Here is a 26,516-nt window from a genome sequence, read left to right as displayed (position 1 = left end):
TTTCATATTTATATATCTGCATGAATTTAATTTGATTTAATTTGAAGATGATTTCTTCCTTTCTTTTAGGATTACCTCAATGCTCTTCTGTTGTTCTGGTCTATTATCTATCCACCGAAGTAACCCTTCCCCTTCTCAAATCTCCCACCGGCAGCTCCATTTCTACCCTTTTACTCAAAATTTTCCTCCTCGTGACTCCAACCTCTCCCTTTTTTGGCTTTGGAAGTCAGGGATTAAAAACCATCCAGTGGAATCCTACTCCACCTTGAAGTTGATCCTTTTTGATCCTCTAAGGCAGTGTTGCTCAATCTTGGCTGCTTGAAGATGTGTGGACTTCAAATCAGTGGTGGGTTTCAAAATTTTTTACTACCGGTTCTGTGGGTGTGGCTTGGTGGGCGTGGCATGGCTCCGCTTGGTGGGGCGTGGCAGGGGAAGGATAGTGTAAAATCTCCATTCCCTCCCCACTCCAGGGGAAAGTTACTGCAAAATCCCCATTTCCTCCCAATCAGCTGGGACTCAGAGAGAGGTGGTATTTACCGGTTCTCCAAACTACTCAAAATTTTCACTACCGGTTTTCCAGAACTGGTCAGAACCTGCTGAAACCCACCTGTGCTTCAAATCCCACAATTCAAGCTGCTAAGGTTGAAAAACACTGCTTTTAAGGTAACGATCAAGATGATATGATCTCATGGAGATATGAGGTGTAGATTTTAAACCTGGATTGTTTTTATTAGGTATAATATCAGAAAAATTAGACAAGGAAAGTATGTATTTAATATTACAGTACATGTTGTTAACAGCAGCGAGGATTATATTTGCATCATATTGGAAAAATGAAGAAACACCGCGAGATGAAGAGATAATTAAGAAGATTCTAGACTGTGCAGAAATACATAGATGGACATTGAAAATTAAGCAGAAAGAAGACACAGAATACTGGAATCAAACATGGAATCTATTTTACCAGTGGTTTGGAAAAAGGGGTGAGATTTAAGAATATAATCAGCATTGCTAAGCAAATTAAATAACCAGACAACACGATGTTTATTAAGCACTAAGAAATGTAATTAATAAAAAAAAATCAATAAAATTTGGGAGAAAAAAAGATGATATGGGAGCACTAACCTCTCCATCCTGATTGCTTCGGTCTTCCTCAATTTCTCCTCCCAGGTTTCATTCAGCTCTGCAATGATTTTCTCAGATTCCTGGGAAAAAAAAGAGAATGGAGGAAGAGGGTTACATAAGACCGAATATCGGTATCATTCTTGGCTTCTCAGCACCACAAATTTAAATCTAGCCAAATGAAAATATTAAAGGAAATAATCAGAATGGTTCAGTGAACAGAGTGCTCCGCTGGGACCGGGAAATCCTAAGCATTGCTGTAAAGCTTTTGACTTTGCAATAGATCCTGCTGTTTTCAACCCATATTTTCCTTCATCTAAAGCCCTAAAAATTCCATGTCACACTCTCATATAATAGCTTCATATTTCACGAAGCCAATGATTTTTAAATGTTCTTTTGACCGGGCTACCAACTCTAAAAAAGAACTGCAGCAGAATCCAATCTGCTGCCAAAATTATGGAGGCCAGAAACAGCCCGGAAGGCCCGAAAATCAGCTGGCCAGCATGTGCATGCGCGCTGGAGCTGAGACAGGGCAATGCTTGTGTGCCCACAGATATGGCTCCATGTGCCACCTGCAGCATACGTGCCATAGGTTCGCCATCACGGCCATAGCATTTAATCAAAGGTCCCACCCTAGTGGAGGCAGATTGTTGTTACTCCTTGAGTCTGCACATATTCTGCACGTATCCATCACAAACGCTCTCACAAAATCCAAGGTCAGAAGACAATGTTGGCCAACATCTTTTAGTTTACAGCAGGATGGTGTGGAGATCTGGTAGGGCAACAATCCCACTTCAGGACTTTCAGATTTACTGCTGAAGGAAGTTCTGGCTATCTCCAGACTCCATGTATGAGGTCTTTCTTTTTTTGGTCTTTCAGTCCAACCAGCCATTCTGTTTTCTCTTCCTCGGTTTAACCAAATTGTGAATGATCTGCCTTGCCTATGTTAGGTAAATGTCCCCAAGAGCCACAATAATCTATTATTATTGTTGTTGTTGTTAGTTGCGAAGTCGTGTCCGACCCATTGTGACCCCATGGACAATGTTCCTCCAGGCCTTCCTGTCCTCTACCATCCTCCGGAGTCCATTGAAGCTCTCGCCGACTGCTTTGGTGACTCCATCCAGCCACCTCGTTCTCTGCCGTCCCCTTCTTCTTTTGCCCTCCATCGTTCCCAGCATTCAGCTCTTCTCCAGGGAGTCCTTCCTTCTCATTAGGTGGCCAAAGGATTTGAGTTTCATCCTCAGGATCTGGCCTTCTAAAGAGCAGTCAGGGTTGATCTCCTCTAGGACTGACCCGTTTCATCGCCTTGCAGTCATCCAAGGGACTCGCAGGATTCTTCTCCAGCACCAGAGTTCAAAGGCCTCCATTCTTTGGTGCTCAGCCTTTCTTATGGTCCGACTTTCACAGCCAGACATTGCAACTGGGAAAACCATGGCCTTGACTATACGCACTTTGGATGGCAGGGTGATGTCTCTACAATAATCTGTAGGACGCAGGAAGTGTCTTTTTTTGAGAGAGAGAGAGGTTTCTAGAACCACATTAGCACTGTGATACTTCAAATTGCTGAAGCTTTTCCTGTGATCGCATCTTCAACCAGCCATATAACAAAGAGTTGCTTCTTTCCTCAGGAATGGAAGTGGGGGGGGGGAGGAATTTCTCTTTTGAGCAGAGTGTCAACAGGGCTGTTTCTCTGCCACTCACAGCAGGTTTTTTGAAAAAGGGCTACGCTCGCAGACGGGATCGGCTAGGCAGGAGATAAAAACATGATGGTGGGTGGGGTGGGAACACTTAAGCAGAAGAGTCAAATGCCCACAAGCCTTTTATTCCAGGATGGACAACGGGAGACAATATGCTGTTCTGCACACATTCGCTGCCTGGTAGCTTTAATGGCATTTCAAAGCTCGCTGCAGCAGAGGTGCTGCTGTGAATACTGATGAAAAACAGCATGCCTATCCCAGACACTTGCAAATCGAGAGATCTGAAGCTGCCACCTTGAGCCAAAGCAGGGTCTAAGGGGTAGAGACCCCGCCTTGGAGAGAAACAGTAACTTTTTTGGAGGGGCGGGGGGGTGGGCTCCAACCCCTTTTACTTCCTTTTATTAAATGCCTACATTTCGTATGCATCCAAGCCCATCCAAGTTTCTCATGGAAGGGGAGGGGAAGTACAAAAAGGCAGCATTCAAAATCCACAACCCAGCCCGAATGGGGGCAATGGGGGCGGGGGGGGGGGGGAGGGAAGCTCTGGCAAGGCCAAAAGATAAAATCCTCCACTGTTGTGCCCTTTGGAAGCCGCTCAGCGCGTATACACACAGATGCCGGAGAAAAGGCTCCATTGTCTGCAGATAGTAGGGCATTTTCTACGCCCGCACATTTTAATGAGCGGCCTCTAAAGTCCCCGCATTACAGACGGTTTAACAATGACTCCTAGAGAGATCGACCAATACAGGAATTTTAAGGGTCGCTTTTAACTTTGGGGGGAGGGATTCTCTTTCATTCTGTTGGCCAGGCTGACGACTCCCTTAAGTAGGAAAGGGGGGGGGTCTCCATCATTTTTTTTAAAAAAAATCAGAAGCCGCTGAAGCTCCTTCACAATGCCATTACCACTGATGTTTTTAACTTTGCGGCCTGCTCAAGTTGTCTTGTTTGTTCTTTAATTTTTAATTTTGAAGGGCAATGCTAGCGGAATGACTTTATATGGTTGCTTTTCCTCTTTTTTCTGATGGGGTGCCATTATTATTGTTGTTACAGATCAATAACGTGAAATCACAGCTGCCGGTTCTTCAGCCGATGTTAGCTTTTGTTCAGGTTTTCCGAATTATTATTACCGTTTCCCCCAAAAGAGCCTTGATAGTACAGTGGTCTAAGCACCCTGTTATTAACACAGCTGCCTGCAATTACTGCTGGTTCGAATCTCGCCAAGGCTCAAGGTTGACTCAGCCTTCCATCCTTTCTAAGGTAGGTAAATTGAGGACCCAGTTTGTGGGGGCAATAAGCTGACTTTGTATAAAAATATACAAGAGAATGAAGGCTATTGCTGAGCACATTGTAAGCCGCCCTGAGTCTCCGGAGAAGGGCGGCATATAAATCAAATTAAAAAAAAAAAAAAAAGACATCCCCTGATAATAAGCCCAATCAGGCTTTTGAGTGCATGGCAAAAAGGCCAAGCACTTATTTCAGGGTTTAAAAAAAATATAAGACAGGGTCTTATTTTTGGGGAAACACATTATTATTATTATTATTATTATTATTATTATTATTATTATTATTATTATTATTATCATCATCATCATCATCATCATCGTCATCTTTTATTCACTAAACATGAAACTCAGTCAACTGAACATTTAAAAATGCATCACAAATATCACTGACTGGCACTGATGGTTGATACGGGTTGCTGCCAGCATCCTAGGTATCGACCAAGTACCTTCTTAAGATGTACGATGTTCCGATTAGCGCAGTTTTTTTGCAGTTCTGCAAAAAAAGGGCTGAGAGAGAGGGACTGGCCCAAGGTCACCCAGCTGGCTTCATTCTTAAGGAAGAACTAGAGATCATAGTCACCTGGTTTCTGGCCTGGTGCCTTTAACCATGACAACAAACTGGCTCTCGTCATTATTATTAACTGCCCTCCCCCCGATAACTTCTGAAAATATCAAATGTTCGCGTTCTAAAATAGGATTCCCAATCTTGGCAAGTTTATGGACAGCTTCTGCGCCGAAGACAAATTCCTTGTATGTCTAATCACATTGGGCCAAATCAAGTATCCCATTCCTATTCCTATTCCATCCTATTCTATTTGGAAAACGGTGTGAGAACGACCAACAGCTGCCTTCCCTTAGGACAGGCTGGGCACAACTCATCGGCAACAGGAGGAAGATGGTGAAGTTCAGGTGGGTACAGCAAGGCCCGGAGAGGGCAGGTCAGTGTCAGCGTGTGTGTGTGTGTGTGTGCGTGTGTGTGTGTGTGCGTGTGTGTGTGTGTGTACATGGACTTCAACTCCCAGAATTCTCCAGCCCACATGCTGAGAGTTGAAGTCCACGCCTCTTAAAATTGCCACCGGGAGCATTTCACTCCTGGTCGCGAGTCACTTTTTTAGTGCTGTTGTACCATGTTTCCCCGAAAATAAGACCTCCCCTGAAAATAAACCTTCCCCCCAAAATAAGCCCTCCCTGAAAATATTTAAACCCATGTGCCGCACTCTAACAGATGTTAGGCAGATGAGGTTCTGGGTAAAGCCAAGATGGGTTTTTTTTGGGGCCATTTGACCATTCCAGCCACCGTACCTTCAGACGTTCAATGGCTTCCTCTCCTCCGGGCGTGGACATGATCCGTTCTTGGATACTGGAGACGGCCGTTAAGCCCACCTGACTACTGAGAGAGCAGGAAGATGGAGATGCGGTGAGCGAGCCCATGGATGCTGTGGAAAAATGGCCAGGACGTTGATTCTCGGAGGCTAACAAGTATCTGTGCTTATTGTTCTGAAAATCTTTCAGATCTGAGAGAAAGAGAGAGAAAGAGAGAGAGAGAGAGAGAGAGAGAAAGAGACAGACAGACAGACAAGCAGAAGGGAGAGGCGAGGCAAAGGAAAAAGGAGCAGAAGAGAGGGAAAGAAGAGAGGGAGGAGACACCAGTATCAGAGGAAAGCGCACAAAAAGCAAACGGACAGAGATGTAATAGTTCTAGGATGGCAGTTTTGAAGTTTTGAAACATGGTACCCTTCGATCCACCTTTGTCAGAGGCAAACAACCAGATCGACCCCTGAAGAGTTCAATTAGTTACTTTACTGCTTTTATGCCTATTTCACAGGAATCTTCTCAGACTGGTGGTTTGCACCTGAGCAAGACTAGATAAAAGTTCAATGGCATGCAAGGAGGGTTGGACCTTGGTCTCTTATGCCTACATAATGATTCCAGGCTAATTCCCTACTTGACTCCCTCCCCCTGGTTCGGCTAGTCTCTGACAAAATTCGAGAGAGCTCCTTCCCTGGAGATAGCAGCCGAAGGGTTCAGTCTTTTAGGTATCCTGTTCTTTTATCTGGGTCTGGTTCAGCTATAGAGTAAGAGCTTTGCTGTCATCTGTTAACTGATCCTTTCAAATGTTAATACCGGGATGGAATCAATTAGAGGCAGAGAGTCTGCTGGGTGTAATTTTTTAATTTTTAAATGGCAGCCATAATGCCTGGTTCTTTACACGTGCTGTATGGGCAACACAATAGAACAAGGGCTGGCTCTGACCACACCACTGCGAGCATCATCTTAATTTTTTTCCCTCCATATCTGGCAGACACCCTTCAGGAGGGAAATCAGAGACTCCTGAAATGAATGATCAGATTAACTGCCACTCTCTTGGATAAGATGGGATGAGAGCCAAGCGTTCAGTACCGGCCATTATCTCCCTCCAATAGGCGATGGCGCAGGGTTTTTCAAAAACCCCGTTTTTAAAAGGAAGGGGAAGAATGTAATTTTAGAATTAGCCAGCCCTAGAAAAAAATTACTGTATAAGACACACCTAAATTTAGAAGAGGAAAACAACAACAACAAAGTTTTTGGCCTCCGTTTTTTCAGGCCTTTTCTCGGCCCTTTTCCAGTCTTTTTCCAGCCCATTTCCAGGGCTTTTTTTCAACCCATTTTTGGGACTTTTTTGGCCCGTTTTTGGGGCTTTTTTTTGGCTCATTTTTCAGAAAAAATGGGCCAAAAAAGCCTAGAAAATGGACCAAAAAAGTCCCCAAAACAGGCTGAAAAAAGCCTCACAAGCAGGCCGAAAAACCCCTCAAAAACAGGCCCAAAAAACCCCTCAAAAACAGGCCCAAAAAAGTCCTGAAAATGGGCTGAAAAAAGCCTCGAAAATGGGCTGAAAAAAGCCTCAAAACGGGCCAAGAAACCCTCAAAAATGGGCTGAAAAAAGCCCTGAAAACGGGCCAAAAAAGTCTAGAAATTGGGCCAAAAAACCCTCAAAAACAGGCTGAAAAACCCCTCAAAAACAGGCCCAAAAAAGTCCTGAAAATGGGCTGAAAAAAGCCTCAAAAATGGGCTGAAAAAAGCCTCAAAACGGGCCAAGAAACCCTCAAAAATGGGCTGAAAAAAGCCCTGAAAACGGGCCAAAAAAGTCTAGAAATTGGGCCAAAAAACCCTCAAAAACAGGCTGAAAAATCCCTCAAAAACGGGCTGGAAAAAACCCTCAAAAATGGGCCAAAAAAAGCCCTGAAAACGGGCCAAAAAAGTCTAGAAAATGGGCCAAAAAACCCCTCAAAAACAGGCCGAAAACCCCCTCAAAAACGGACCGGAAAAAACCTCAAAAATGGGCCGAAAAACGGCCTGAAAATGGGGCATGCGGAGGCCAAAAAAATGGCTGGCGGGTGGGCAGTGCTTCGGCAATATTCAATCTATAAGACGCACAGACATTTTCAACCCCTTTTGAGAGACAAAACAGTGCATCTTATAGTCCGAAAAATACAGTATCATCAGTGCTATATCTGAACGTTCTTGGTATATCCTGGATGCTTGCCAGAATAGGGGTAGGATTCTGTTCACAGAACAGAATGATGATTCTGTTCTAACAAACAGATCTAAATTCTTCCAAACCCCTCCCAAACGGCATCCAGAAATTTTCACATTTCACGGAACTGTAGGGCTGAGGATTACCCAAAGCATACATGTTTCTGTTCTCAAGAGCCCAGTGGTTATGTTTCAAGTGGGTTTAAAAACTGCCACCTGAAAATTCAGAAAAGAGCAGGATTGAGAGTCGAGCGCAATTCGAACGCCGCCAGGATGGCAAGCCAAGGAGGTAGAGCAAAATCACACACCCTGGAGAAACTCGTGCATCCGCAGGAGAGCGGGGAAGGCTTACAAATTGCCAAAGCCGCCACACAATTGCCACAGAGCACCACACACGGCTAGCCCATGCATATCCGCCCCCTCCTCTCCAAAAGCTGCGGCTGCATGTAACTAAAATCAAGAGTTAAAAAAGCTGTCAAGCTGAAAGCGGCATTAAAAAGGAGAAGGGGGGGGGGCAGAAATACTGGAAATTAAAAAAAAAAAAAAAAGACAATGCCAGAAAAAGAGACTAGATCAATTACACTTCCAATTCTCTGCATTCAAGGAGATTGCCAATAGATCTCTTCTGACTTTCTTGCTTTAAAGGGCAGGCTGAGGCCTTGCAAACAGCATTCAACTGTTTTGCAAATTCCCCAACTTTTTTTTTGTTTGTTTTTAATCTCCACGAGGAAAGGAGAGGTCTGCAGGAAACTGCTCAGCCACCTCTCTAACAATCCGTTCAATAAAAGCTTTCTGTGTGATTTTTCAGCCTGCCCACCTCTCTTATTAGCAAGATAGGTATTTAGCTAAACTGAGCCCTGGGGGTAGGAGGGGAATCCAATAAAAAAGGCATTAATCCAGTAGACAGCTGTCTTGATATCAAACATTCAAATAAATAATAAAAATACACTGTGTTTTTCAGCTACTTCAGATAAGCCCTGGTGGCACAGTGGTGAGAATGCAGTATTGCAGACTAACTCTGACCACTGCCAGGAGTTTGATCCTGACCGGCTCAAGGTTGACTCAGCCTTCTGTCCTTCTGAGGTCAGTAAAATGTGGACCCAGATTGTTGGGGGCAATAGGCTGACTTTGTAAACCACTTAGAGAGTATTGTCAAACATTGTGGAGCGGTGTACAAATGCTTTAGCTATTGCTATTTGCACCTACGCACGGACACATATTGTATATATATGAATGAGAAAGTACTGCTAAACTGAATGAAACTGTGCGCTTTTAAATTTCCCGCGCTTTTGAACTGCCAGCATTTGAAACACATAGGAATATTTGATACATACACACAGGCACACAATGCAGGTAAGTATCAATTACTCCACTCTGGGTATTATTATGTTTCCAAATATCGGTAGTTTGAGCACAAGAGGGATTTAAAATAGAGGTCCTTGATTTTCCTTGGTTTCGCAGCAGAAAATTCGTGTTTTCTTTCAGAGAGGCCTGTCAGATGATTTCATACTCTCTCTCTTCCTTTTTTTTTTTTTTTTAAATGCTCTCCTGGGATTTCCCTGTAAGGAATTGGAGTGTAACGTTCAAATGCAGCCCATTCAGCAGAAGCCAAAGATTGGGGGGGGGGGGGGGAATGGATTGATTCTGCAATACACACATTTGCATCCACTTCCCGAGAAATCGTCCAGCGGATCGACTGAAGAAATGAGGTTAGGAGGGAAACACAAGAAGGATAAAAATACTTAGGGTTAGCAGGAGACACGGTGTGAGAAAAGGAAAAGCTTGATGGAAAAAAGAAGGAAGTCAGATTCTCAAATTCAACAATTTCAGCTAATTTGTTACTATAACGGGGGGGGGGAGGGAAAATCCTCTATGATTTCGGATTGCTATTCGATTGGCGCTTAAGAAATGTTTTATCCATTGTTTTTAGGGTAAATGCTCTAGCCCAGTGATGGCAAACCTTTTTGGCACCAAGTGCCCAAACTGGAATGCACATGCATGTATCTGCATGTGCGCACGCCGGAGCGCCAGAAACCCGAAGACCAGCTGGCCAGCGTGCGCATGTCTGTTTTTTGACCGTTTGGGGGGGGGCATTTTCAGGCTGTTTTGGGGCTGTTTTCAGAATGTTTTTCAGGCTGTTTTCCTGGGCGTTTTTTGAGCCGTTTTTCAGGCTGAAAAATGGCCCAAAAATGGCCCAAAAACAGCCTGAAAAAGACCCAGAAAATGGTCCAGAAAACAGCCTGAAAAAGACCTGGAAACGGTCCAGAAAACAGCCTGAAAAAGACCTGGAAACGGTCCAGAAAACAGCCTGAAAACAGCCCCAAAAATGGCCCAGCCTGTTTTTTGGCTGTTTTTCAGGTTGTTTTCAGGCCGATTTCCGGCGCTCTGGTGCCCGCGATGATCAGCTGGCCGGCGCGCATGTGCAAGCCGGAAACCAGAAGAACAGCTGGCGACGGTGCCTGTGCCCACAGAGAAGACTCTGAGTGCCACCTGTGCCATACTTGCCATAGGTTCACCATCACGGCTGTAGTCTATCTGCTGTGTAAAAAGAATGGGCGAATTTCTTGGCAGATAAATAAGCATCCAGAATTCAAAAATGAAGGTTAAGCATTTGTCCCTTAACAATTCCCAGATATTCACTGAGAGAGAGGGGGGGGGGGAGATATCACACTCCCTGTTCCAGAAACTCAAAAGCTTTGCCTTCATTTGTCAAAACTTTCTCACCATTTCACTGGGGCAAACAGCTGACCAGTGGCGCTTTCACTGTTAAAATGATCGGCTGAAGTCTCCAAAACCAATTCCTCAATTTCTGTGAGAGTGACTCCCTTCCCAGGATGGAGAGGGCGTGGTGGGATAATCAATACGGGTAATCAATGTACGACCACAGCTGAGCCCCAAAATATCTGCTGCTTAAGTGAGACACTTAATATTTAAATATTTAAACCCATGTGCAGCCGGTCCCCGCCATTTCCTCTGGTTAGGGTTAGGGAGACAGAGCTGGAAATCAGGTATGACGGCAAGAGGAGCCCCGTCTTGTTCCACGTGCCCCAAAATAATAAGACCTCCCCGAAAATAAGGCCAAGCGCTTATTTCGGGGTGCAAAAAAATATAAGACAGGGGTCTTATTTTCGGGGAAATACAGTAACTTTGAATGGCCACTAAACAAACTGTTGTAAGTCGAGGGCTATCTGTATTGACCTACAATTCCACAGCGGTTAGAACTACTCTGGAAAAGCATCAAGTGCACCAAACGTATTCCACATAATTTGGGCCTAAATGCAAGCATTTGTGTTCCAAATTCCAATGAGGATGGTGAAAGAGTTCATTTATAACCAGCCCCTTTTCATGACACGGATGGGGTGGGTGGTGGGGGAAGCCATAATTGTGAGGATTATGAAATGCTAAAAAATAGAGAAACGTGGACAAAATGTCCCACAAATTCCAATCTTTTGTCTTTTTGTTTTTGTGAGCTACGGATTGAGATATTTCATTTAAAGTTAATGGCCTTCTAAGTTTAAGTTGTTTGGGGTTTGAGCAGGAGAGTGTGCTCTGGAAGCAAATAGGCATTTAGGATGGAAAACTCAAGGAAAGAGGTTAACATGTCCCTAATGTATAATTTACAATATTTTTAATGAAGTGTTTATCATCTGTAGCAGTGATGGCTAACCTTTTTGTCATCGCGTGCCAAAACCGTGGGGAGCGTGGGGGGGAGGGGCGTACACATGTGTGCCCACACCCATAATTCTATGTGCCCCACCCCCTGCGCATGCGCGCACACCACCACCACCACCCGCTTTTGGCACACAATGCCACGGTGGGCCTGGTGGGCCCATTTTTCACCCTCCCCAGGCTCCAGAGCCTTTCTAGGAGCCTGGGGAGGGCAAAAACGGCCTTCCCTCACCAAACGGCCCATTTCCAGCCTCCGGTGGGGGGGGGGGGTCGGGAAGACTGTTTTCGTCCTCCCCAGGCTCCTAGAAAGGCTCTGGAGCATGGGGAGAGTGAAAAACGGGCCGTTCTCTCCCCCGCCCACCCGCCGGAGGCCCTCCAGAGGCCAGAAACAGCCTGTTTCCCGACATCCAGTGGACCCAGAAGGCCTGAAAATCAGCTGGCTGGCATGCTGGAGTTGAGCTCGCGTGCCCACCGTGCCATAGGTTCGTCATGATGGATCTATAGTCTCCCTCCCTCCCTCTTCTTCCTCTCTCTCTCTCTCTCTCTCTCTCTCTCATATTTTTAAATTTTCAGTTGCATTAACTTTAAAGTTTAATAGAGACATGCTTTGATTAGAAAATGGATGCGAAATGTCTTGTACTCTGCGAAGCTTTTAATAATGTACTAGAACATTAGTCAAATGATGCTTTAAATTTGTTGGCAATCTTCCCATACTTTACTCATTTGGCTTTTTTTTTTTTCCTTCCCTTCCTTCATCTAGCCTGCCCTTGTTGTGTGGTCTTTTTCTTTTATTCTTTCAACAGCAGTGATCGTCATCATAACAGAAAGAGATAATAAAAAGCTGTAAATCCTGGCAGCTTACGTTCTGCTAGAATAAACCCCAGTTTGGCAAACGCAACTGCCCTGATCTAGTTTGTCCGAGCGACTCTGGAAGGAATGAAAACATAAACGTTTGTCGTTCTTGTTTGGTTCTAGGAGGGCATTTTGAAATGGGAGGCTGCTGGAATTGACAGCTGCAACCTACTCCTGAAACAAAAGGTTACAGGAACAAGCTATTACTGCAGCGCGCCCGGCTTGCTACCCCGGGAACTGTTTTCTGGAAGACTTTCTAATTTTGTCAAGGGAAAGGAACATATAACAGAATAACAGGGTTGGAAGGGACCAGGAGACCCTATGCCATTTCAGAAAAAATGATTGTCCAATCTCTTCTCTGCTTAATACTCAACTGGGTGGGTAAATTAACAATGCTCCAATACAAGATTATGGAGCGGGCTTGTCGATCAAGGTAAGGTACATGAACTTTAGTTAAACCTATCCCTGCCTCTTTGCTACACCCTCAAAATTGACCAAAAATGCTTGGTTTTTCTTCCAGAAACGCAATGGGAAAGAAGTGGATCTTCTCCAAAGAAACCAGGAACCAGCCAGTTCCATCCACTTACTGTCGATGATGTCTCCAAGCCCTTGGGCGCGAAGTAGATCTTTCAGCCGTGTGACTTCTTCCTTCAGTTCCCGCACCAGCTTGGCGTTGGGATCCTCGTTGATCACCGCGTTGCATTTGATCTGCTTGGCCCGATCTGCGTATCTGGAGAGATCGGTTTATTAAGATTAAAACAACGGCAAAATAATGTATGTTTAAACCAGTGGTGGTATTCAGTCGGTTCTATCCGGTTCAGGCGAACCGGTAGGGGCCATCCGCGCAAAAGTCATGACGTCCCATTTTTTTGAGGCTCTGCACATGTGCAAAGATGGTGTGTGTGAGCATAGTGCGCGCACACACATTTGGGAGCCAGTAGGGAAGGTAAGTGAATACCACCCCTGGTTTAAACATCCTTCACTTGGCAATGGTCAAGAATCTTGGAAGATAGACTCCAAAGGTTTTTATCTAGATCAGCCTGAAGTTGTGTGGACTTCAACTCTCAGAATTCCCCAGCCAGCATCTCTGGGAGTTGAAATCCATACATCAATTGCTCTACAAACTCGAGTCACGTTGCCTAAAACAAGAGAGAAAATATGGAAGAGGAAGCCCAGCGTTTTTGTAATCCCGTTCAATACCTTAATGTGCTTAATGTTTCATCATAGTTGATGTCTGCGGGGCTCAAAGCAGCCACCATGGCGGTTCTGGAGTTGCCACCTGCAAGGCAGAAATGCAATCAGATCAAGGAAGATCAACGCTGAAAGCCAAATCGTGAAAAGACTCAGCACAAACACACCATCATTATAATCATAATTATCTAGCCAAGGGGTCATCAACCTTTCGGACCTCAGGGACCACTAAATTCATAATTTTAAATCCCACGGACCACTAATATGATCCGCCTAATGACCAGCTGGGTGGGTGTGGCTAGGTGGTCATGTGACTGGGTGGGTGTGGCCAACTCGATGTCACTCGTGTCAAGGGGCGCCTCGCCGGCCTCTGCTTGTCCCTCCCCTCCCAGGCTCCTTAGGGCCCCAACAGGAAGTAGTTGTTGGAGTTAAGCAGCCACCAGGAGAAAGAGCTGGCAAAACAACTGGCTCAGTTCAAATTGGATCTGACCGAGAAGGAGGCTCAGCAGAAGCACCTCACTGAGGACTAGGAGCATAGGCTTTCCAAGCAGAGGGAAGACCTGTGGGAGTGCAAGGCCAGGTACTGGCGCCTGGAGGCTCAGCGGGCTGAGATGGTCAGCCAGTTCCAGACTATGATGCAGCCCCACTGGAACGAGGCCCTCCGGCTCTTCGCCACCAGCAGCGCTTCCCTCCAGCCTTCGCCCAAAGCCCCTCACCAGGAGGCCGAAGCAGACCCCAAGTCGGAATTTCTGTCCCCCTCCGACCCACACAAAAAGACCCCAAAGGGGGAGACTCTCTGCAGCAACACAAACGTATCATTGCACGTATCCGGCCCAGGGGCCGTACTTTAAGGACCCCTGATTTAGTGCAATATAAAAAATGCAAATAATTTTTCTGCGGACCAACAAAATTTTCTTGTGGACCACCAGTGGTCCACGGACCACCAGTTGGTGATCGCTGATCTAACCCATCGTCGGGATGTGAGAAGGCCACTAAAAGCAGGGATTTTTTAAAAAGTACATATCTGTATCATAACAGCATTGTAAAAGATAGACGTCTGTCATCTTGAATATCAGAAGAGGAATTAGAATCCCATTTCAGAGAAGCTGGGTTTCATTTCTGGACAAACCAAAGTTGGTTGGGTTTAAGCATCATGCTAAAACATCTGATAGTTTGAAAATCAGATTAGCAGAGTTGCCAAAGCACAGAATGGCCAAAAGAGGCAAGTCACACTACAGCTTGATGAGTTGTGTGAATGCTAGTTTTACATTTGCCAAGTCTAAGAAAGAAAATTGCAAATTCTTGGTCCCAGAAACATCTATCTAGATCAAATATCATCTGACCAATGCAAAGTTACAATCAGAATTTGCTTCCACCCCAGAGTCACAATGGTTTAGATCAGGGGTCAGAAACCTGCGGCTCTGGAGCCACATGGGGCTCTTTCACCCCTCTGCTGTGGCTCCCTGTCACTCAAAATATCACTCACAGCTGCCAATGTGTGACACTTGCCGGCACGCAATTTATTGAGCTTTTCAACCCCTGGTAAGCCAACCATGGATAAATCCAAGAAAAGAAAACTTTCAGAAGAAAACACAACGTTTAATTCAACTACATATGCTAGTTTTGTGGCCGCTCAAGAAATAGTCAGGCACGGGAAGGTTTTTGTGGCTCCCGGTGTTTTCTTTTCTGTGGGAAACAGGTCCAAATGGCTCTTCGAGTGTTTAAGGTTGCAGACCCCTTGCTTTGAAAACACAGCTGATCAAATCAACATTTTTAACAGACCAAAGTCCCAGTTTCAAAGACAGAGGAGCTAAACTTCGTGGACTAAAGTCTGCTGCTTCACCAAACGGGGCCATTCTTTGCAGAGAGATCTACCACCTGTCAAATCATTGCTGGTTATTCGGGAGTGAAACTTTAAAAACGAAAGGAAAAAGTTATCTCAACTTCATACCTAGGTTTTCCCGAAGCAGCCACGTCAGCACAGAATCCCTGTATGGGATAAAGTCCGTTTTCTTTTTCTTCTTACTCTGCAAAAGGACATTTTGTACTTAAGGCCCGGTTACCGTAAAAGACGCTTGCAGAGAGGGGTACCCAAGCTGGTGGCCTGCCACTTCCACAGAATAGGATGGGAAGCCACGACGTGGTGGAAGTGATTCTCCTGAGAAGGGGGACACTTAAGTAGACTCTAAGGGCCTTTTTTTTTTTTAATGGTTCAAACATTTAAACAAGTGCCTCTCCTTAAGTAGGCAGAAGATCTGAACCTGTTCATTGCTTTTTGGCACAGGCAGGAAAACTGGAAATGGCAGGCCCCATCTTAGAAGAGGAATTAAGAGACAAAAAGAAGAATGCTCTTTTTTTAAAAAAAAAAAGGAAGAAAGAAAGAAAGCATCTGCTGCAATGCACCAAGGTGTTTCCCAACACATCTGTCAGGATGAGGACATTTTATTATCCAAGTTACATGGCGCTCCTGGATAGAAACTTCTTCATTTCTCAGCAGACAGAAATGGGGAACTGTGGGACAAAACAAAGCCAGGCCAGCTTTGCTGCGTGTTCCTATATTTGTCTCTCTCTCTCTTTCTCTTTGTCTCTCTCTCTTTTCCCACCCACCCACCCACCTGAGTTTTCCTTTGCCAAGAAGGAAACACGTTTTGAAAATGCTTCTGGGCTTAAAATCATGGATTTAAAAATATTATTTTATAGCACGGAAGGGCTGGTCCTCCAGGAACACACAACTGGGAACCCTGTCTCGGATATGGATGAGGCTTGGATCCTGGCCATGATTCTGAAGGGGTTAGCCAAAAGGCAGCCGATGAATCTAATCAGGATCGAGAACAGATGCCTTTGCCTCAAAACAAAGAAACAAAATCCAACTCCTATTGGAAAATCTTTTTTTGAGAGAAAGAGGGAGAAACTGCTATTCTGCGTATGCCTGAATGCACATGCTATAGAGTAAAAGGTTCCCCTCGCACAGATGTGCTAGTCGTTCCCGACTCTAGGGGGCGGTGCTCATCTCCATTTCAAAGCCAAAGAGCCAGCGCTGTCTGAAGACGTCTCCGTGGTCATGTGGCCGGCATGACTCAACGCCAAAGGCACACAGAACGCTGTTACCTTCCCACCAAAGGTGGTCCCTATTTTTCTACTTGCATTTTTTTTTTTAACCTGCTTTGGAACTGCTAGGCTGGCAGAAGCTGGGACAAGTCACGGGAGCTCACCCCGTTACGTGACACAAGGATTCGAACCGCTGAACTGCCGACCTTTCGATCGACAAGCTCAGCGTCTTAGCCACTGAGCCACTATAGACTAGGACAGCCCAAAACATTGAGAGAGACCTGTTGTTGTTACAGAAGTGAGCCACGTGTGGTCCAATCACGTATTTTGAAGCAGAGAATGCTCTCTGCAGGACTGTCTTTGATAGAGCAAAAGTTGGTTCTGCCAAGACAATACCGCAGAAAAGAACATTTTCTTTAGAGTGGCAGGATTTCTCCAGCTGCTACAAACATCCCTGCTTCTAGAGTTTTGCTCCCCGGCAAAACAGTTTTTTCACTCCTAACAGGGGAGGTTTACTTGCCATCCCAGGGGCGTCACTGCGCAAAGCGACTGCCCTCACCGATCAATCAAGATTTCCTGAATGTACAATCGGAAGAGCCAACACAATAAAACATCTGTGGCTTCTTCCAACACTCATCCCAATCTTTGAAGCAGGCATGTTTGGAATGCGAGAGAGGATTAGACGGGTGGGGCTATGTTTTCTTTAGAAGCTCATTGCTAGCTAGGAACCAACAGTGACTAAAGCAGCGTTTCCCAACCTTGGCAACGTGACGATGTGCGGACTTCAACTCCCACAATTCCCCAGCTTGCATGCTGGCTACGGAATTCGGCGGGTTGAAGTCCACAGGTCTTTCAAGCTGCCACGGGTTGAAAAATACTGTTCTACAGGCTACCACATTCAGTGACCACACTCTTTACCCATCATACCTTGCTGGTGCAGTTATCCTAGTTTTGGAAGCAGAGAATGGAAAAAAAGAAGATTAAAGTAAGGTAGGACCGCCAACAGGGAATTTTACATCAGTAACAAGGAGTCAGAGATAAAGTTCCACTGTCGTTTCCCCAGACCGGTTAGTCTTAACCTCCCGTTACCCTAAAATTCAAACCATCCATATCATATAACTCTAGGATACGGGTAGCTATGAAAAGCACCTCCAGCCTCAGGGTGGCCAGGAAGCTTTACACGAGAGGAAACGAACAGCAAGGGCTTTCAGCCAACAAAAATGAGCGAGATAAATGGGGCGAAGATTAGCCCACCACATACACCAAGTTCCAATACAGGTAGTCCTCGAGTTAAGACCACAATTGAATTTCCACTGATAAGCAAGGCAGTTGTTAAGTGAGCCCTGCCCAATTTTATGAGCTTTTCTTTTCTGCCGCAGTTATTCAGCGAATCACTGCAGGTAATGTCAGCGTCTCAACACTGACATAGAAAAGGGAGGAGAAGCCTGAACTTTTGCCTGCTAAATCCCTTTGAAGATTCGGTCTCCTCGGAGATGGGAGAGACATTCCTGTGATCTGACGAAAAAGGAATCAGGACAGTGACTTGGAAGATAGCCAATGAGAAGCAGAGAATTGGGGATCGGAAAGGGCAAAATTAGGGATTGGGGGGCAAAGGTCAGTACTGAGAGTCATGATAAGATTGCTGTGCTCGAATAAAGAGAAAATTTCCTTAAAGATCGGCAGTTTAGAAGTTCATTTAATTTGAGATAGCATCGAAACTTGACAGGTAAGTCATTAAGAAAAACCCAGCTTTCCCCATCGAGGCTGCTCATCAGAAGCGGATAGGAAGGTGGCTAATGGCGATCGCGAGACCAGATCAGGATGCAGCAAACCGTTATAAATGTACGCTGGTGGCCAAAAGGCCTGAATTATGATCGCATGATCCTGACATGTTGTACAATGGTTGTCACTTTTTTTCAATAAATTTGAATGTTCCCTATATCAGCGGTTTTTTTAAGGCGCTCCCCAAAAAATCTGGACTTACCACTTCCGCCAAGGCCGAAATCACCTTCCCCAGCGTGGTGAGGGACTTGTTGATATTTGCCCCTTCCTGGAAAGGGAAATCAGACGGAAACGTTGCTCAAATGCCAGAAAGTGAGGAAAACACACAATCTTGTTTCCCTGTCTTCAAGCAGGCAGGCTCGGCGTTTATTGATTTAAACTGCAGCAGGGATCTTAATGCCTGGATCTCCGGTAAGCAATGGCTGAAGAGGACAATAATCAGTTCTTCGTGCACGTTCCCTGAGCTGTCAGGGAGTTTTGACGAAGAGGGGCAGGAGTTTGGCCTCTCAGAAAATGGGGCAAAAAAAAGCCCATTAAGGAATCACACTGGTCAGTTCATGATCAAGAGGGCAACTTCAAGCACTGGTGGGGGGGGAAAGGGGGATCCTGCAAACTGAAGAATGACGCCCATTTGCCAGCTGCCCGCCAGACCCCATCCGTGGGAGCTTATACCTTTAGGCGAGTCCCTTTGGCACCGGTAGAGTCGGCTCTCTCACTCCCGGCTAGGTCCACCAAGCTGATTTTGCTAACCTGGAAAGAAGAGGCAGGACCGGTTCAGTACTACGATCCAGAGGAGAAACAACTGGTCAGATGGTTGTAATTTGACAGGATCCAACAGGACCAGGACTGAATAATGTTCAATGGGGCCGGTACAGCCTTAATGTATATACAGCACTCAATAAATTGTCTGCTTTTTTGTTGTGGTTTTTTTCAAAGTATTATCCCAAGCTGGAAAGCTTCTCTCCCACTAGGGATGTGCGTTTTTTATTTAATTACCGTATTTTTCGGACTATAAGACCAGGGGTGGGCTTCAAAATTTTAGCAAGAGGTTTCCTGCCTGGTTGCTGGGTAGAGTCTCTCAAGAGCTCTTGATCAGTTGCAAGGATCAATTGCCGCGGCTATTTCGCAGGGGAAAGAAATAGATTACCTTCTCTGTGGAAAGGTTGGTTTCAGTATCGTGTTTCTTCTGAGTGAAAACTATGGTGAAGACAGCATGAGAGCGACTGCTGGTCTCGTTCATGTTGGTAGCTGCTACCGTCCTTGGGAAGGGAAAAGGGAACATAGAGCACTGCACACCAGAACAGTTTTTTCCCAAACGCCATCACTCTGCTAAACAAATAATTCCCTCAACACTGTCCAACTATTCACTAAGTTTCCACTACTATTACTATTAGTCTTCTCATCATTCCTATCACCCATCTCCTCCCACTTATGACTGCATGACTGTAACTTTATTGCTTGTATCCTTATGATTTATACTAATAGATTGTTTCCTAGTATGATTCTATTGCTTATTTATACCCTATGACTATCATTAAGTGTTGTCCCTTATGATTCTTGATGAACGTATCTTTTCTTTTTATGTACACTAAAAGCATATACACCAAAGACAAATTCCTTGTGTGTCCAATCACACTTGGCCAATAAAGAATTCTATCTATCTATCCATCTATCTATCTATCTATCTATCTATCTATCTATCTATCTATCTATCTATCTATCTCTATCTCTACCTACCCTGTTTCCCGAAAATAAGACCCTGTCTTATATTTTTTTGAACCCTGAAATAAGAGCTTGGCCTTATTGCCATGCGCTCAAAAGCCTGATTGGGCTTATTATCAGGGGATGTCTTATTTTGGGGGAAACAGGGTATCTATATTTCTTTCTATCTATCTATCTATCTATCTATCTATCTATCTATCTATCTATCTATCTATCTATCTTAGAGAAAACAAAATATAAGGCAAGAAGATAAAGCAGAAATGTTTAAATCGATTGCTTTATTCAAAGAGGAGAATATATTTATGTTTTTTATTTGCAGATCACTCCTGGATTTTATGCTTGTGATGGAAAAAAAAACCCTGAAACTTTGACTTTGGTTTTGCTGCTGAGATAAATTTGTTCTCATAGAAATAGCTAGTTATATTCTAATGTGTAGAAGTAAAAAGTTGGGGCTGGAATGTTGTTGTTTTGTACTGTGCTAAAAAGAGTTGGAAGTCAACGTTTTTTGCCTTTTTCCCTTGTACCTCATATTTTCTTTTCTCTCCTCTTTTTCCCCCTCCCTTTAATTTCCTATTTTTATTTTTCCTTTGATACATTGATACAACAATAAAAGTTATGAATAGCATAGCTGGCTGGAGAATTCTGGGAGTTGAAGTCCACAAGTCTTAAAGCTGCCAAGTTTGAAGACCTCTTGACTTAGTCCCATGGTGGTTAAGTGAATCTGGCTTCCCCACTGACTTTTTGGTCAGGAGGTCGCAAAGAGGGGATTACGTGACCCCAGGGTGCTGCAGCTGTCATAAGTATAAGCCAGATGCCAAGCGTCTGAATTTTGATCACGTGACCACGGGGATGCTGCAAAGGCCATAAAGTGTGAAACACGGTCCTAAGTCTCTTTTTTCGGTGCCGTTGTGACTTTCAATGGTCACTAAATGAATTGTGAGTCGAGGACTACCTGTACAAGAGCCCCTGAAGTGCAAAGACACTAACCTGGCTTTATTCCCAGCATCCATGAGGTCTGCGATATCGGTGTAAGAAGTGACAGCAAGCTTCGACAGGTCTTCCACATAAGGCCCGAGCAGTGGGTGTTCCCGGACCCGCAAATTCCCTTTGTTTTTGGGGTTCAGCAAGTCTCGAACTCTCTCGCAGTAGATCTCCATGTAACTGACCTACAAGAAAGGGACAATAGAAAATTGTGACACAGGGGAGAAAAAAAAAAAAAGAGGGTTGTTAGTATAGGTAGACCTTGACTTACGACCACAATTGAGCCCAAAATTTCTGCTGCTAAGTGAGGCATCTGTTAAGTGAGCTCTCCCCCACTTTACAACTTTCCTTGCCACTGTCAGGCCTGGAAGCCATCTTTTACATTTGGGCCTTCAGGCCTGCCACATCTTCTTCTGTGGGGAAATGGGAGGGGGGATTGCATTGAGTGTAGGTGATACGTAGTCAAAATAACATTCCTTTCTCAGAGAGTCAAGGACGTAGTGGCCAGGCACCTGGAGTCGGATGACTGGGAGGTGTCTTCAATTTGGATGGTGGATGATTGGACCATGTGATGGACATGAGAGTGCTGGGCAGGGACTTGAACTTTCACTTGGGTGAGGAAGACCTGGAAGCTTTCAGATTCGGGTTTTCCCAGATGTGCCAATATGACAATACAAAGTAACTTTGAGGAAATCCAAGCCTCGGGAGTTTTCTTTCGTTGGGGGTGTTACTTGGAAACCCTGACAGCCACAACTGTTAAGTGAATCCCTGCAGTTGTGAATATGGCTTTAAATTGTATCTGCTTGTCAGGAGGTCGCAAAAGGGGATCACATGATCCCCGGGACATTGTGACTGTCATAAATATGAGTCAGTTGCCAAGCTGACTATTTTCTATATTATTTCAGTTGCCAAGCGTCTGGAATTTTGATCACAAGACCACGGAGATGGTGCAACTGTTCTTAAGTGTGAAAAAGGGTCATCAGTCTTCCCCCCGCCCCTGTGCCGTTGTAATTTTGAACGGTCACTAAATGAACTGTTGTAAGTCGAGGACTATCTGGACAGAAGAGGCAAGTAATGGAAAGGAAAATTATGGGAGTTCCAAAAGTTGTTCAGGGAGTCATAAGTGCTGATTTTAGAAAAACTCCATTATTCATCACATAGGCACTTTAGGGCCAAGACATCAATAAGTATTTTGAGAGCTTCTCTAGATCGCTCAGGTATCTAAAGGAAAAAAATGAGAGGAATTTGCAAGCGGCGATGAGATAAGGACCCACACAAATAGCTCCGAGGTCAAGGAGCCATCTTATATAAAACTGAGCCACTCTTTTAAGAGTGCCCAAGATAGTCTCCTCTGAGGGGCAGCTGCCAACTTCAACTCTTCTCTTTTCTTGAAAAAGTAGGGTGCCACAAGAAGGACCGGAAGGGGGAAGAGAAGTGGTAAAACTTCCCTGGGAAAGTGGCCACAAGCAAGCCACTAGGTAGGGTTCGATTCGAAATCTTAATACACTTCATAATGAAGCCACAAACCAGGAGGGGCAAAGGTCTCGATGAAGACAAGTCAAGCAACAACACTAAGAACAAAAGTGTGTGTGTGTGTGTGTGTGTGTGTGTGTGAGAGAGAGAGAGAGAGATGGAGAGAAAGAGAGAGATGGAGGGAGAGCGAGAGATGGAGAGATATTGAGACAGAGAGGGAGAGGTGGAGACAGAGGGAGAGAGAGAGAGGAAAGATGGAGAGAGATGGAGATGGAGGGAGAGAGAGAAGGAAAGAGGAGAGAGAGGGGGGAGGGGGAGAGAGAGAAAGGAGAGAAAGAGAGAGAAGAGAGATGGAGACAGGGAGAGAGAGAGAGAGAGAGGAGAGAGGGAGAGGGAGGGGGAAAGAGAGGAGAGAGAGATAGAGAGGGAGGGGGAGAGAAATCGAGACAGAGAAGGAGAGATGGAGATGGAGGGGGAGTGAGAAGGAGAGACGGAGAGAGAAGGGGGAGGGAGAGAGAGATAAGGAGAAAGAGATAGAGAGGGAGAGAGAGGGAGAGAGAGGAGGGGGAGTGGGAGAGGGAGAGAGAAAGAAAGAGAACAGAGAAAGAAAGAAGGAGAGAGACAGATAGGGAGAGAGATGGAGAGGGAGAGAGGGGAAGAAAGAGAGAGAGAGAGAACTGCCTTCAATCTCTTCTTGGATCAGGGGATAAATGGACTTCTGAATAAATTCAGGATGAACACTGACATTGGCTTCTTCTGAAGAAAGAGGAGAGAATCCCAGATTCCCCACCTCAGCCCCACTCTCTCTCTTCTCAGCTGCTTTCCTCGGCCAGACCAGTGGCGGGTTTTAAATTTTTTTTTACTACTGGTTCTGTGGGTGTGGCTTGGTGGGCATGGCATGGTGGGCGTGCCCTCCCCAATCCCTCCCCAATCCAGGGGAAGGTTACTGTAGAATCCCCATTTCCTCCCGATCAGCTGGGACTTCAGCTGGCGATCACGCGCAAAGCACATGCACGAAGAGAACCGGTAGTAAACAAAGCACAAACTATCAAGCCCATTCAACCCTTCAACACCCAGACATTATCTCGGTGGTTTCGAGCTTCTAATAAGGAACGGCTTCTGTGCGCTTTTAAGGCTCAAGACCAGAAGTGGTGAAACCACGTTGAAAAAAACCCCCCCATGAATCTGAATCTCCATCAAGTCAACTTCTTCATGCCGTACAGACATCCCGCTTACCTCCACGGAGTAAGACATTTCCTCGTTGCTGTTGTCATTGATCTTCTCAAAAAGCTCTTCGCAAAGCTAGAAAAAAAAATGGAGAAGCATCAAGCTATAGTTATGCAGAAAGGAGACCTAGGATATTAGGTGGGGTTTTTTTTGGTTTTTTAAAAAGGTTTTATTGTTTTATTACTACACATTATGACAAACACATCACATACAACATATAAATATATCCTCTTTTTAACAAATGTTTCTTCGTGGTCTGCTTTCCACTGTGACTTTCCCCTCCCCTTGTCTCTCATATTGTTTCATTTTCTTCATTCTCCCCTATTTGATTGATTACAATGTATTTTCTAATCCTAATAGGAGACCTAGGATATTAGTAACAGTAACAGAGTTGGAGGTCATCTAGTCCAACCCACTACTCACGCAGGAGACCTATACTAGGGATTCGAACTGCTGAACTGCCGACCTTTCTGATCGACAAGCTCAGTGTCTTAGCCACTGAGCCACCTAGTCAGGCTCAGTTGGTCAGCTAGTTGGTCAGCTAGTTCTAGTTGGGCTAGAAGAATGCCACCTCAGCCACACACACACACACACACACACACACACACACACACACACACACACACACACCCCGGTCCAAAATGCACTGACAGGTTCCTAGTTTAGCGCCACCGGCCAATCAAAATTCATTAGAGGTAAGCCTATTGGCACATTGCATAGTAGTTTCCAAGTGGGAAGGCAGCTTGAGTAAAAAAAGGAGGAAACGGGCCTTCAAAACTCAAATATGTAAGAGTGCAAGCCTCCAAGAATCGCCTCAGCGAAATAGGTGGCATACAAGTCTAATAATAAAACAATAAAAAGATCATTGAAATTAGGACATTTGGGTTGCACCTCCAAATGGTGATGATTACAGAATACAGAATTAACAGAGTTGGAAGGGACCTTAGAGGTCTTCTAGTCCAACCCCTGCTCAGATAGAAAGCCCTATCCCATTTCAGACAAACGGTTGTCCAATCTCTTCTTTAAAAATTCCAGTGTTGGAGCATTATGCGAAATCTTGTCTATTCTGGCATAAAGCATTAACACTGCTACTTATTTTTAAAAGAATCCTTTGTATTTCTACAATAGCTCCACTATTTCGTATTTTCTCGAGTTCCCCATTTCTTCCTTATCCCCTTCTTGTACTCGTCAAAGAATGAAGAAATTCCTTTTCTTTGCAAAGCTTTCAAAGTCCAGAACTAGGAATCCTAATTTTATATCAACATAAATACAACGAACCAAAAGAAACGGCTTTGAAAAATATTTGCCGTGGCTTCCTTTCTTACAAATGCTGTGTAGAAACTTGAGTGAGCAAAAGATCCAAGAAGATCATGTCAATCAAAACACCACAGTTTACAGATTTCAATAAAGGTAAGACAGTTGTATCTAGGTAAGCCAGAGTGGGTCATTTCAATTTGTGTGACCAGTTTTTGTTCAGCACACACCTAAAACACAAGCTTGTTCTGTTTTCAAGCGGAATCACTGACGTTAAGATCACTATGGTGTGATGAAGTGTAGAAAATCAGAATTTTTTCTAACTCTATGTTTTGGGGTACAATAGTTGATTTGCAATTCGTGACCTCCAGGAGCGCTGAGCTGCGTGGGCGTTATCAGCGCCTCTCAGCTGGCAAGCGGTTGAGCGCGGCGGTGGTGCGGCGGCGGTGTTTTCAGCCGAGACTGAAGTGGCCAGCACGCAATAATTCAGAAAGAGTTTTAAGAAAGAGTTTTAAGAAACCTGAGTTCCAATGAGACAGGAATGGTTGCAAGTTGAAGAGAAACTGCAAATATGTCTCGTCAGATCGACTAAGTCAAATAAACTGGAGTCGACGGAGGCATATGGAGGCGTGGCCAAAAACATCATGACTCAGTCTCCAGACAGATCAACTGTATCAACCCATTCCTGACCCACTCCGCAGCCTATTGGGAGAATCACTGACGTTAAGATCACTATGGTATGATGAAGTGTAGAAAATCAGAATTTTTTCTAACTCTCTGTTTTGGGGTACAATAGTTGATTTGCAATTCGTGACCTGCAGAAATAGCTGCTGAAACCAATTTAGGACTGAGCCCTCACTCAGGGCTCAATTTAATTTCGGATTCTTTGACTTCCTCCCCCCCACCCCAGAGAACCCTCATCTTAAACACCTGGCTAGCATTTCATCTAATCCATTCACTAGAACTAAGCCCTGATCAGATTTCTCCTTTGCAGGTTTTATCGGATGGCTGACACACTTTCAGACACAGGGCCAACCATTTTTGCTCCTAGTCCTACAGCGGAAAGATTATTCGGATCAACTATTCCCAAAAACAGTTACACGAGCTTAGCCTTTGCTCTTCCAACCTCCCTTATGTTTTTTTTTCCCCAACCAACTCAGCATTACAGACTGGAAAATACTGTCTCTCCGTGCCAAAATGGCCCTGCCTTTTGAAATTATTTTAAGAAAGCAGACAGACAAAAGACAAAAAGCATCTGAAGAAGCCTGCCGTTTCAATGTTTTCTTCAAAGTGCGCACAATGTATCCCAACTTCACTAAGAAGTACAAAGTAATAAACAAATAGAACAGAAAAACAGTTGCAAAGGCAACAAAAAACGAAATCCAGAGTTAGTTGGATACCACTTTTCTGATCTAAGCATAGTTCAGAGACCGCGTTTTAAGCAGGAAAAGGCATTCAAGACTCACAACTAACCACCAAATTGCCACAAACGCACAATCTGGAAGGAAATGGAAAGTAGCAGAAGTATTTTTTAATTTATCTATTAAATATATATGCTGCCCCTTCTCATAACGCAGAGGCAACCTGCAGAGGTTTGCAGAAGGGAAAAGCTGGGATATCCTCCAAGCTTTTGAAAGGCTGATGCAAAAAAAAAAAAAAAAAAGAATATTTGGGATCTGCAAAATAAGGAGAGATCCAGTTT

At 44.6% G+C, this 26,516-nt stretch overlaps 1 protein-coding gene across 2 annotated transcripts in view; it reads right to left on the bottom strand.

The window, feature by feature from the left end:
* Positions 1 to 26,516, bottom strand: part of KIF1B (kinesin family member 1B) — a 116,680-nt gene that overhangs the window by 64,339 nt on the left and 25,825 nt on the right. Inside the window, exons 5-16 of one of the 2 annotated variants that reach the window (XM_070956074.1) lie at positions 23,570 to 23,635; positions 20,867 to 21,045; positions 19,305 to 19,416; positions 18,830 to 18,907; positions 18,360 to 18,425; positions 17,303 to 17,320; positions 15,279 to 15,354; positions 13,337 to 13,415; positions 12,724 to 12,866; positions 9,273 to 9,311; positions 5,405 to 5,616; positions 1,126 to 1,205 (exon numbers count right to left, since the gene is read on the bottom strand). In XM_070956074.1, the coding sequence (XP_070812175.1) occupies positions 1,126 to 1,205; positions 5,405 to 5,616; positions 9,273 to 9,311; positions 12,724 to 12,866; positions 13,337 to 13,415; positions 15,279 to 15,354; positions 17,303 to 17,320; positions 18,360 to 18,425; positions 18,830 to 18,907; positions 19,305 to 19,416; positions 20,867 to 21,045; positions 23,570 to 23,635 (1,148 nt within the window). The remainder of the gene's footprint in view (positions 1 to 1,125; positions 1,206 to 5,404; positions 5,617 to 9,272; positions 9,312 to 12,723; positions 12,867 to 13,336; positions 13,416 to 15,278; positions 15,355 to 17,302; positions 17,321 to 18,359; positions 18,426 to 18,829; positions 18,908 to 19,304; positions 19,417 to 20,866; positions 21,046 to 23,569; positions 23,636 to 26,516) is intronic. The other variant, XM_070956073.1, reaches the window with a different exon arrangement.

Source organism: Pituophis catenifer, unplaced genomic scaffold (genome assembly GCF_029215685.1).
Source record: "Pituophis catenifer annectens isolate HBS135680 unplaced genomic scaffold, rPitCat1.0.hap2 SCAF_18, whole genome shotgun sequence".
In the NCBI taxonomy this organism is placed as follows: Eukaryota; Metazoa; Chordata; class Lepidosauria; order Squamata; family Colubridae; genus Pituophis; species Pituophis catenifer.
This window is presented reverse-complemented; position numbering and strand designations above follow the sequence as displayed.